Source organism: Coturnix japonica, chromosome 2 (genome assembly GCF_001577835.2).
Source record: "Coturnix japonica isolate 7356 chromosome 2, Coturnix japonica 2.1, whole genome shotgun sequence".
NCBI lineage: Eukaryota > Metazoa > Chordata > Aves > Galliformes > Phasianidae > Coturnix > Coturnix japonica.
Genome location: NC_029517.1, coordinates 24,462,441 through 24,475,666, shown reverse-complemented (window position 1 = coordinate 24,475,666; position 13,226 = coordinate 24,462,441). Strand labels below are relative to the sequence as shown.

General features: G+C 39.0%; 1 protein-coding gene across 1 annotated transcript in view; it reads right to left on the bottom strand.

Moving 5' to 3' along the window:
- The window catches only part of SCIN (scinderin), a 42,654-nt gene that overhangs the window by 6,541 nt on the left and 22,887 nt on the right, over positions 1–13,226 (bottom strand). The window contains exons 5-11 of the mRNA XM_015853635.2: positions 7,309–7,401; positions 6,607–6,739; positions 4,814–4,902; positions 4,376–4,591; positions 3,077–3,198; positions 2,791–2,881; positions 169–339 (exon numbers count right to left, since the gene is read on the bottom strand). Of these exons, the coding sequence (XP_015709121.1) occupies positions 169–339; positions 2,791–2,881; positions 3,077–3,198; positions 4,376–4,591; positions 4,814–4,902; positions 6,607–6,739; positions 7,309–7,401 (915 nt within the window). The remainder of the gene's footprint in view (positions 1–168; positions 340–2,790; positions 2,882–3,076; positions 3,199–4,375; positions 4,592–4,813; positions 4,903–6,606; positions 6,740–7,308; positions 7,402–13,226) is intronic.

The following is a 13,226-nucleotide window of genomic DNA, read 5'->3' as shown; positions in this document are numbered from 1 at the left end:
ACAAGCAGATTGGTTGTAGCCAGTTATACTTTATTCCCTTTGATCTTTGAGATAGGTTGGTCATACAGAGCAGTGGTTTTTAGAGTTGTGTTCATACTAGACTATTCAACAGAGATCATCAGAGCAGCTCATGGCAGCCATACCATATTATTTAGCGGGTGACCTTACCTCAGCAATCCTGGTAATGGACATTAGGTTCCTGCGGATTTGGAAGAGCCGTGTGGGTGGAGCAGGTTTCTGACCTTCCTTCTTGGATGTCCCATTCTTGTAGACAATAAGTGGTTTATTTTTGAACAGGCTCAGTAAATGGGGAGGTTCTTTGCCTTGACTGACTCGAATCTGTACATACATAAAGAAATGAAATAATAGAGAGAAGAAGACATGGGTAATTATTTTTAGGCTTTACTGAATAGCATAGAGGATGTTAGCTAATAAAACTAGGAGTGCTGGCAAGTACAAGAACTGGCAAACTGAGAAGCTATAAAATATAGTTCCAGACACGTTAAAGTTAGAGTAGTTGTGAGATTTATTGTCAATCACACCAACACACAGACAGGATTCAAACCTCTAACATAATGTCTCACTGATTAAAAAGTCTGCTATCTACTGTAATGAGAAAATTGCATTTTTTCAAAAGAACTGTTGTTTCATGGAGCTTCATAGTGCCACTTAATTCCACTAAAAAAATAACCTGATATTTTGAGGGCTGTGCATTTAAACAGAAGAGGGCAGTTGTTCATCCTGATTGCTTTTTCTATGTGTGCATTCATCTGTAGTGTGATGAAAAAGATTAGTATAAACCCATCTTACATGAATAACATGGATGACCAAAGGGAACTTCCATTACAGATACGGAAGACATTGTTGCCATTGCAATGAACACTGAGCTACAAAGAATTGCTGTTTTTAGGTTAATGTACTGTAAAAGTTACTTGCATACAATTGTTAATTCTCCCTTTATGACAGTATCCTCTGTCTTTTTCCACCTAAGGAAACAAAAACTGTGATAGCTAAAGACTACGTGGTATATAGATTTTGTATGCAAGTTCCCCTTGCTTTATACAAGGAAAAGTGACTCATGTCTTGTGTGAAATGAAGGCAAAAGGAAAGATGGGAGCAGAGAAAAGCTGATTGGGACAGGGGGATAAAAGGAGATAAATAGAAAGCTGCTTGTCAGGAAGGCAGTGAAAGGCAGCAGCACAGGGAGGAACCATGCCTGTCTTTTGGGGCCATACTAGATCTGCTTCCTATGTGAAACACCCAGGGGACATGGCAGTGCCAGGCTGAAGATGCTGCTGTACTCAGCCAGAGGCAGTGGAGCTCAGTATGAGCACACTGCAGAACCCTGGTGCCATCACCTGAGCCCTGCCTTGTCAGGCTGGAAGCAGCAGAGGGCCAGGGAAGGGCTGCTGCAGACTGGCAGGTCATGCAGGGCTGCCAAGGAAGCACTGAGAACATTACCTGATTGGGACACCTAACATGTATGCTTATGGATACCAAGCTGCAAAACTGTGGCAGGATTTTACAAATGACCAAACAAAAAAAACCAAACAACCAAAAACAACACAGAAGAAATGCGCTGAGGGAAACATTCCAGCAAAACAAATGCTGTCATGGCGTTTTAAAAAATTTGTACTGTAGTGCCATCTAGTGAGCAGAAATAATACATTCAAACCTTTCCAACAGCGCTTAAATACACATTAAGTACAGGTAATATATTTTAGGTAAGCATGTATATACATACTAATCCACACATGCATATATACTTGTGTATTTATAAGCATATACATGCCTACCTAGAATAGATTACCTGTATTTAACACGTGTATATTTATACACACACAGCTCTAATAAAACAGCTTCTTAATCATATTATTGCAGCTATTTAATTGTAATGTTGTTATTACTGCAGTACTGGTTATAGGTATGAGATAAGACTGTATGGTGCTGAGCTCAGTCCAAAGACAGAACATATGTTAGGAATACTTCAAGGAATAATTAACTGGAAGTATTTTAAACTTTCCTTATTATAATTAACTATTAAATTATAACTGAGTAATAGACAGAAGTGTAATCTGCCTTTTAAGATTACTGTACTTTGCTGGGTAGGGGAAACCCTTACATTGGTAACAAAAGGATGGGGAATAAAGAATTACCTTCTAGTGCCTAGAAAATCCCTGCCTGTCCCTAGTCATCTTCCTGCTTGAGCTCTTCTGTGAAAATAAAACACTTTCCACTGCTCCACCTACCCAGTGTTGGCTAATGCCAACAAGTAAGATATGGATTTGAAGATAAATATGAGGATCAAACAGTATTAGTCATATGAAGAAAATAAAAGGGAAAAGCTGGAAAAAAACAAACAAACAAGAACTCAACTGAGTTCAAGTAACTGGCATCTGTACAAATGGGTCGATGACAAAGAGTGTTTGAATACAAACTCATTTGTTTTTGCAACTAAGGAGATACATCTGTTTTCTGCAACTAAGCTAAGCATTATCAAAAAACATCAGTATGGCAACATGCGCAATTCCTTGCAGAGTGAGCTGTGAGATAGATTTACAGTGCTTCATGGCTAATCATCATGCCATTAAGCTGTGGTAAAATACAAGTAATTTCAGGCAGTTTATGCACTGAAAGGAAGTTAAATATCTTGATGCACGACAAATGCATGCGCAGAAGGGGTCACCATTAGCAGTTGTTATTCCCTGTCTTCAAACACTATCTCCTTTCAGTTATTGTCTCAGCATCCATACTGTATGCTCTGTTCAGTGTCATCCCAAAGACACTAACCTGCACAGCCTGATCATTCAATGACCGGTCGAGCTGAACAGTCAGAAATGCAGATGCAGTCAGTTCATCTTTTGTAGCACAGGCTCCTTGCCTGAGAAAGACATTGTAAAAAACAAAACAAAAAACAGTGGTTGAGCCCGGGTTCCAAATGGTCTAGAGATTATACTGCATGTCAAGACATAGTAAATAACCCTGCATCGACAGGCGACTCTTCTCAACAGGACACAAAGTCAGCATGAAATAATATCCACATACTGGAGGTCTGTGCAAAGCTGTCCTCACATACCATGTGTAGATGATCTGCCCTTTAGGATAAGTGTAAAGGATGATGTAACAGTCACCACCATAGAACTGTCCGTATGTCTCGGGTTCCACAGGAACTCTGCCACTGCTTTCCACACGCCAGATCTGGGAAAACACAGAAATCACTGCAAAATGCTAAATGTCATCTTGAGCCTCTTCAAGATGCAATTTATTCTATCATACCTTAAGCAGCTTTTCTTCTCTTCCCAAACGTTACAGTACATGACCAAGAAAGATGCACCCTACATCCACTGAATGGATGAATAATGATGAATGAACCACTGCAGTACACTGTTCTTTGACTTGATGCTTTAATGTCATTTCATAATGCTATATTTGAACTTACTTTCTTAATGTCTTAAGCTGATAGTATAACAAGTATGTCACAACATTATGCTTCCCAGTAGAACTATAATAGTGTTTGGGGGAGGTATTCAAGATGCAATTTTACAGATTTCTTGTATTTGATTATCTACAGATCAACTCAGCTAACAGCTGCCCTTCAAAAACGTGCTGTTGAAATTATAAATAAAAAGTGCTTCAGATCTAAGTTGCTAAAATCCATGGGCCATCCCAAGTATGAGGTCATAAATGCAGAAAATAAGCCAATAAGACTGTGAGCATTTATTCTTCCTCTTACTTTCAGGATCCCAGAATTCAGACCTGTATTCAACAAGGTGTGTTGATGCAGTTCCAAGCTAGGCCTCTGTAGTCCAAATGTATTCCTTTGATTATACAAAAGACTAATCCAAAGAGATTTCAATGGGATATGAATAGATTTAGAAAGACTCTAAAGTCATCGTATTCTTTCCAAATTCAGGCTACTTCAGAAACCCACTAGAGACAAAGAAGCAGACAGGACAGATACAATAAGATATGTAGATAAATTGATTTCAGACTCCAAAGGCAAGTTTGCCCATTCCAGATTTCAAGATGATGTGGACTAGAAGTGTTCCTTTAAGTTAAGGATCATATTTAAAGTATTTCTTTTAGAAGTATTTTATTAAACGGGAGACGTTTCTGCTGTTTGATTTCTTCTGATGACTGCTACATCTTTCATGAACATAGAAATAATATTACATGCCAGCATACTGCTGACAAAGAGATTCATTTTCCACTTCAAAGTTCCTTGTCTGTTGGTAGGAGTAACCATTAATGTAGTTTTACATAACATAATAGCTTAAATGGAAAAACATACAGTAGCAGTTTAACCTATTGCGAGGAGGAGAACAAACTGGGTAGATGGAAATTAGATGGGTGTTAATTACAACAGAAAAAGTACCTGTACTTTCCCTGAGCCATCATCTATCATGTTATGCTGTGCAGCCATTTGTGGAGACTCATGTAACTTGGTAGCATCAAATTCAATCTGCTCAATTTTAGCCACTCTCTCTGTGACGTATACTTTGCCAAAGCCATCGCTTTGATCTTTATCCCTCCAGTCCTTGAAAAATTGTTTGAAAATTGGCGTTTCACCTCCTTCTGGAAGCACTTGAATCTGAAATGAAACAGGAAACATGAGATGGAATGAAAACACAGCTGTTGTGGTTACTGAAATGAAAACTCTTCTGAATTATTTGTCAATAAAACATTGCCCTTATTGACTTGTATGCCCTTAATCCATACTTTTTTTTTTTTTTTTTTTTTCTTCTCTGATTTAAAAACAAAGTCTTTAAAAGAATTCATTATCTCTTGCTACCATCTCATAAATAGATTGCACCTGTGTGTTGGCAGGATAATTCATCTGCTGTATGAATGCTTCAGCATTCTTCATGGCAGCCTTTCTTTCCTGTGGGTTAGCATCTTTGCCTGGTTAAAAGACAAGAACAATACATGAGAAAAGGCAGTGAGCTCATATGCCTTGTTAAAACACGATGCCCTTGAGCCAGATTCTCTTCAACACTGCTCATGCCTCCATCTTGACCAAACGCAACATGAGTAATGAGATCCACACAAAGCTGAACAACCAAAACCAGCACCTGAATGGTTTTGAAAAAACCTGAATTCTCAGGGAACTTTCTGTGAATCCCCACCTTCTGTGCCGCAATGTGTTAAATGAAGCTGCTCTCCAGAACTGCCCTTCCTTCCTTAGGCACCACTACGATTCTACTACTTCTAAGTAAATGAAACTCCTCTTCTATCTGGCTGTACTGGGCACTTCATCATCACTCTTACCCACCCATTCCTCCTTGCTCAGCTTTATTCACTATTGGAGATCTCTGAAAACCTCAATGGGATGATTTATTTATTTATTTATTTATTTTTGGTATCAGTTCCAGCTGGCTGTCAACGACTATGCTTTAAAGACTTCTTAGTCTACCAGGATGCTCTGATACGCTATTCATTGTATTCAGTTCTGAATGAGACTATTAGCAAAGTAATTCACACTCCACAGCTTTAGTGGTCTGAAGATTTCCAGCAGAGATGATAACTGCAGTCTTCCCGTGCAAGGGTGAGACTTGCAGATTAATGAGTTTTTGGTATTTTAGTTTCTGACACATTATCATTATCAGTGACAGCAAAGTGAGGATACACAAAGGAACAGTAGGGCCACATTCACAAGACCTACAATGTATATGATTGCCTCATCCTATTGGCTTTGTTCTTCCAGGAGCTGTCAGTTGAAGAGGGAAAACCAGGAATCAGGCTCAGGTCTCTGAGCACAATACCCCCCAGATATTAATTTTTAAAGGTTACATCCCTGAATGCAAATACCTACTCAAGCAGAATGCTTACAATACTTCCAATACTTCCTGGATTCAGAAGTTTGACAACTGCATTGATTAATTATTTGCTATTTCACATGGCAGAAAGAAATGTAAATACCTCAGACACAAAACAAAGGAAGGGGGGCAGGAAGGAGGCGAGAGAGATACTCAATGTTAAATGCATCACCATAGCAAAATGGTGTACAAGTACAAGTACAATGTCCAGACCTAATTCATCAATTCCCCTCTGGGAAAATGATCCATTAAAATGACTGCAGATAGTCCTACCAGCATTGATAATAACACAGAGAAATATTTGGGAGAAAAACAACAACAACAACAACAAAAAAGCATATTTTCAGTTGGTCCCTGGAAGATGGAGACTCTAATTATTGCTCACCTTTCAATTTCACACCCCCACGAATAAAGGTATGGAAATATAATGCCTACTTGTTATCAAACCTTCAAAGCCCATATTTCTCATTTCATTTAAAGATGGATATTTGGTGGCAATGCATAAGATCTGCAGGATTCTTTACGTTTGGTTTGTAATTGCTACTTAGATAAGCATTTAAGCATTAAGCTTACAGATGTCTTAAAAATAGACAGGATCTTTAGACAGGACACATTCTCAAAGCCCTCACTGATATGAGCAGTCCTTGCCCACTGACCATGCCAAGGCAGAACCATGCCCATATTATGGGTACTGTGTCCAGTCAGTAAAGATGTTGGCTATTCAGCAGATGCTGTATTGACTCATTAGAACTGTGTACCTTCTGCATTTCCAACAGGAGTGTCCTCTTACCTTTCCACACAAAGATCTTCCTTGCAGCACCATTGTCCAGGATGAAGCATTCCTCTGACAAAAGCATAGCCATGGAGAAGGGGTTTTCCTCTGCTACCACTGACAACTTCATGGATCCACTTGCATCTGACACCTAAGGAAGCAATAACTGCAACTTCAGATAAACTCTGGTTTTGATCATCAAGCTAATTTCCATTCCCCAAATTACTATAAAAATTAGCTACTATTCCTATGCATGAAATCTGTAAACTGCTGGAAAGTAAGTACAGTTAATGACTTTTTTGTTTCATTTCATGTTAAGTCCAGCAGAGGGAGATGTACTGTTAATTTTAGCGAACTCTCACAGCTTTTTAAAGTAAATAATTTTCTCTTATGCTCTCAGCTCAAATGTGTATACAGTGAGCAGCTCACAGTTAGAAACATACGCTTATATCAACCTATACAATGAGTTAGTGTCATCTTCTGCTACTACACAGCCATCACTAAAGCCAAAGGTATACCTACATGCTAAATATGAACAATTGGAATTACAGAACAATTGAAATTTTGCAGTCTTCAGGAGGAAATAACTTTTTTTTTTTAGTGGAAGAGAATAAAATTTTTTTCTAGATTTCATTAAAGCACCCCCTTTTCTAAACAGTTTCTTACCTCTTTTCTCAAGAAGGCAACACAAAAGAAAGGTGAGAGACATGAACTACTTACCATATAGAGTTTAGCGCTCTTCCGGTTTGCAATATCAGCCATCTCATCGTCATCATCGCTACATTCAGGAAGCTCTGGCTTTGCCCCTAAGACCTGGACAACAAGAGAACAATAAAATCAATACAGAGTATAAATTTTACAGTATGAATACACAAATACTTTCATGTGTTGTTCCAGTAATTAATTAATTGGCATCATCTTTACCCTTCATCTGATCTAAATCTAAACCCATGGATGATTTCTTACAATTGTTGGAATGGCTTCACTTTTTAAAGGTTTGAGAATAAAATTAAAGCAAAACGAAACATATGAACTAAAGTTACCTTCAAATATATTTCAATTGCTTATATATTATCAGATTTGGAGTTCAAAAACCCTTAAAATTATAGGTTCCTAATTCCATTTTCATGGGAAAAAATTAGTAAGGATCTTGGAAAAAAATCACGGGGTGAGTAAAATATTTTCTTGCTCTACCATTAGATGATCAGTTTTAACACTGTGGTAGTTTTATGTCAGAGCAGTGGTGCACCAGGGACAATGTTATAGCAACTATTACTAGAATAAATTCACAGAGGTTCAGCAAGAATATCCAGATCTAAACGTTGTGTATAGATTTGTATTAATTTCAATGTAGTTACATCCCAAAATGAAGGTGGTAATGACAGTTAATAGGTCACAAGTACAAGTGATCTAACAGCCTTCCCACTGACACAGCAGATCTGCATATAACATGGAGTTGCATGCAAAAACATTGTAAATATTTGATAACAAGTAAGCCTGACAAAGCATATAGATGCAAGGAACTTGAAAGAAAACAAATCTAGCATAAATGTTTTACAGAAATTTGCCATCTGTGGAGACTTCTGACCTTGCGAAGCCAGTAAAGTACACAGCTATGTTAAGTGCGATTATTTCAGTTTAATCTAAAATAATGTACTCTTAGCTCAAAAAGTAGTGCCCTCAAAGTATAAGAAAGGCATCACTAGGAGCTCTTCAGTAGCTAACCTTCAGCTTTCCCTGAATATGCACTACTTGGCTACTTGCAGGTTTATTCCAAGCAGGGCCAGACGGTCATAGCAAGGCCACCACACTGGTGAATGACCACCTAAAGGAGAATGACCAGCCATGGCATATTGTCACAAGTTTTCTGAAAATGCTTCCCCTCCTAGGTTTGCACACTAACAGCAGCCTACACACAAGCTAAAAAGCACCAAGAATAACCCTGTCTTTGTCATGCAAAAGGCAGAAAATGCCCAAACAGGCACAGTTCTTTGCCTGAACACACACTAAATGGGTTTAAGGGTTTTATAAGATTTGACTTTCAGTGACTACTAAACAGGTGAAAGACTCCTATTAATAAAGCTTCCAAAAGTCCATACTCGATATTTTTTCTGCTTAATTAGGCACTTCGAGCAAAAACGGAAATCACATTCACACACAAATTGTAGTTCCTGACAACTACAGTCAGCGCTTTCCTCTGCCATGCATACGGCATACCCATGGCACCACTGTAATTAAGCTTTGTTGTAAGCTTCTTCAAGTGACACAAATTCCTCCTCAGGTAAGTTGCCTTCCTTCCTTCTAATAGAAATGTCTGTGGTACAGCTGAGTCCACATGTACCCGCATATCTGCCTGGATGTTGAGACAACTGATAAATGTTACCAATAAGACTACAAAGAGCTTATCAGGTTGTTAAGTGGTTCTCTAGAACTGGGTCGTGTAATTTCAGAAGCATATGGTTGGCTGAGGTGCAGCGCCAGGTGCCTCATCTTTATGTAGCTGCTCCTCATGTGATGAATCATAAATAAAAGAGATCACACCAGCTTAGGCAGAGTGAAAGGCTCCTGAAACTGTTCAGCATGGTTCTCTGATAAAATAATCTAAATCAACAGTTTAAAGGATACTGAACCTTATGGTCCTGTTAGTTTCACACACACTGTGTTGGCAACAAGCACTGAACTTTACTTATACAATTCTCCCTATGCCAACAGCCCACTGGGTCATGTCTCAAATGCCGGTGTGCTGACAACCTAGAGCTGGTTCTCCTGGGATGCTCACAGTTTTGGGGCTCCAACATACACATATACCCAGAATTCAGATCCATGGATCAAACGTACAGATCTCTAAACAGCTGCATTTACTTCTGGGCTTCCAACCATCTCATCAACACCAAGCCACAGCTTTTGAAAATACACAGATACACACACAGACTTTGTAACCATCTAAAGCAATAACTGGGGGCCCTGAAAGCATAGTTGTGTCATAGCTGACTCCTTCTCTGGGCCTGCAACCTGTAAAATCTTGCTTGATTTTAGAAACACAGAGACTCCTCATATCTCTCCACCTGATCTGCCAGTGACATATTAGGCTGTCAAACCCTTCCTCACTGTCTGCTTCTCCATTCCAGAGCAATATCTATCCTCTCCCCATCACTATTTCCTGCAGTTTTAGCAGTAAGAAAAGCACCATCAGCTCTGGGCTCACTATGTTGCACTTGGGCATATTACAGGTACTCTCACACATTATGTCAGGCTGTTCAACCTCCCAAAGCTAAATCTACTACAGTTATTTCAGAATAAGGCATGCCCAAAGCTGGTTGTGTCAGTGCTGTTGCTTAACACTAGCTTAGCTCTCAATGTGAACATCTGACCGTAGATTTAACGTTTTATGAGAAGTGTTCATGAATGCCGCATTTTAAATCCTGTCCAGGGAGCTGAGGATGGAATAAAATAGCAAGTTAATCTGCAATTGTAGGTTAATGCAAGAATATCTCAGTGGAGACCAAGAAAACAACAGTTCCTCTTCAACTGCCCAACTTCATTCTTATCTTACAGTAAATGCAGTGTAGTCTATCCTGCCTGCAAAACTATAATCCCATTACATCTCCTTATGTGCACACCTCCACTGAATTATAAAATACAGTGCCAGAGTTTCTTCTGACAATGGAAATTCCACTCTCTTACCCTCAAAAAGAATAGAAGGAATCACAGACAAAAGGTTGTAAACTGTAGGAATGAGACAAGGTAGTTTTAAGTAAACACACCAAAGGAAGGAATTTAGTAAACATTGTCTTCACAACTGGAGAAGCCAGCTCTGCGTCACAAAATAGGTGACACTGATTAAACGGGAGCAGGAAGTTTAAAGGAGCTCAGTGAGGCTGAAAATCCAACGAGGAAAACAATGCTCGAAGAACAAGTCAAGTGAAGGTTAATTAAGAGAGCAAACCAGTTTCATACAGTTTAACTTGTGTACACTAGCGCTGTGTTTGTGTTTCTTTTCACTGCAGAACTTGGGTTAAGTTTCTGGGTCTGAAACTGAACTATTTGTTGTGGCTGTGATCCCAAGCGTGGGTTTCAAACAAATTCAGACTCCCCTCTTTAAGTGCTAAGAGCAACAGAAAGAAAAGCAAGTGAGACATTTACAGAGCTTAAGGCTTCTTTCAATTACTTTCTTACATGCTCTGACTTAAGTAAATACATCTGCTACTACGAAATCCAGGTACACACTTACTGATGACAGAGAAGAAATCTTACGTGCAGAATGATGGCTCTGAACTACAGACAGTGTGAACTCACCAGCAGATAAAAATTTGGGTTTTAATATTAACCTTCAAAACAAAAGAAGAATATTACAAGGAATGCCTTTCTGAAACAAATACCATCTCAAATATCTACTCCAGTAAGCAATAAGAGAAAAAATTCCAGCTGAAAGAAGACATAAAGGAGCCGACCCTTGAGTATCAGCACAGACGGGTGCCCAGGGGAACCTTTAGGCAAAGGTGGCTCTAGGGCTTCACTGCTAACATTACTGGCCACAGTTTCATCTCTATCACATCGGCTTACTGCTTCTCATGCCAGCAAATGATGACTGCAGCAGATATCTGCTGCAGACAAAAACTATTTTTGACATCGGCCAGTTATGAATGTATGAATATGCTTATTTCACTGTTTTGTTGTTGTTTTCACTGTTGCCCGGAGTTCTTTCCATGTATTTGAACAAACACAATCTTTCGAAAAATTACACTTCAATCAAAGAGAAAAAGAACAAAACATCTTTTGCTGAATTGCTCCCAGGTAGTCAGCAGGATTTCTGCCTAAAATTGCCTCTCACCAGCAATTGCAGCAACAACAGATGTCATTACATGCTCACCCTGAGCAGAGGACCTCCCACCAGTCCCAACAAAGATTGAGAAAGAGATGGAAATGCCGTAAGGTGCTGACAACCAGACAAAAGGATGCTTTCTGTTAACAAACTGTTCTGGCATTTTGATCATTTGTTTGGTTTTACCTTGTAATTTATCAAAAACACTCTCTGGTATTAAGGTTTAAACATGATCTGTATGCACTCAGGATGTTGCATAATAGCAAAACACATCAGTTGCTCATGGCACTTTTGATGCAGAAATTATGGCCTACATTTTTATCCAGTTTCTGTTTTCTTGGGAATTTCAAATGCAAATCATAATTTTATTCATAGCTCTGTGTTTAACTTCATCAAAATAGAGCATTAGGTTTTGGCAGCTTATCATTTAATATTTGCAATTTTGCATATCTGTAATAATTTGAATACAAAGCCTTGACTTCTAACATCAACTTTCTGCTCTGTGAAACAGACACTGAATAATACATTCACAAAAACTCACTGAGATCAGTCCAGAGAGAACCATGTTTAGCTCAGAGGTAAAGCAAACTGCCCTCTGTCCCACTGGGCCCACGAGATTGGGAGTGCATAGAATGAGCTGGGGAAACCCTTGCAGCTGTCATCTTCAAACACCCAGCTTTTTGGATGTCTCCAAGATAAAAAGTGATCCCATCGTTGGGAAGTTGGAAGGACAAATGAGGGTAGAAAATGATAGGACAAGGGGAAATGGTTTCCAACTGAGACAGGGAGGTTTAGGTTAGATATTAGAAGGAAGTTTTTCACACAGAGGGTGGTGATGCACTGGAACAGGTTGCCCAAGGAGGCTGTGGATGCCCCATCCCTGGAGGCATTCAAGGCCAGGCTGGATGTGTCTCTTGGCAGCCTGGTCAGGTGGTTGGCAACCCTGTCTATAGCAAGGGGTTGAAACTGGATGATCATCGCGGTCCTTTTCAACCCAGGCCATTCTATGATTCCATCCACACTACATTAATAACAAACATGGGAACTCTTTGTTACTAACTAAGATGTTTAGGAACCTGCCTACCCACAGCATAATTAAAAATACAGTAAGTAATTACACCTGCCTCTTTTTTTTTTTTTTTTCCATTTATACCAATCCTTTCTAGATTTTTGGTTTCTTTTTTAACTCTTCTTTGTTACATCCTCCTCAAATACCAGCAGATGTTTTACAGTTGAGACCCACAGAGACTCTCTTGCATTCTTGACTTTAGAGATACCAGATTTAGCTGTTTTCTTGGAACACAATGAAGTCTTTGCAGCTTTGCAGACTCAAATTTTAAGCCTTCAGGGTTAAAGCCCCATGTGCTGCAAAAGTTACTGCATGCTTGTGTACTAGAAAACAGCTAGTGGAAATCAATGAGTAACTAATGCTAACGGGAAGCCCCAGGCACTAAGGCACTGCCTACATTCAGCTTTTTGTTCTGTAGGCACACACTTTGACAGTCTTTTGCAGTGCCACCATGAAGGTTCACATATATCTATGGTGCTACACATTGGAAATACTAAACAGTTCCCTGTAAGAAAAGAAAGAAAGAAAAAGGATTAAAAAATGTGCATATTTCTTGGGTACATGCTGGATTTCAGGAACAAATATCTCTGAGATTTTTATGCAGTAAAGAAACTTTTAGTTCTTCACCATGGAATCTCTAGATGCTATAAAGTACATGAAAGTAACTGCTAACAACTATTTCCTTTGGTCTTGTCTTCTTAATTATGCTCATTTAATAACTGGAAATTATAGCATTTCTTCATCAGT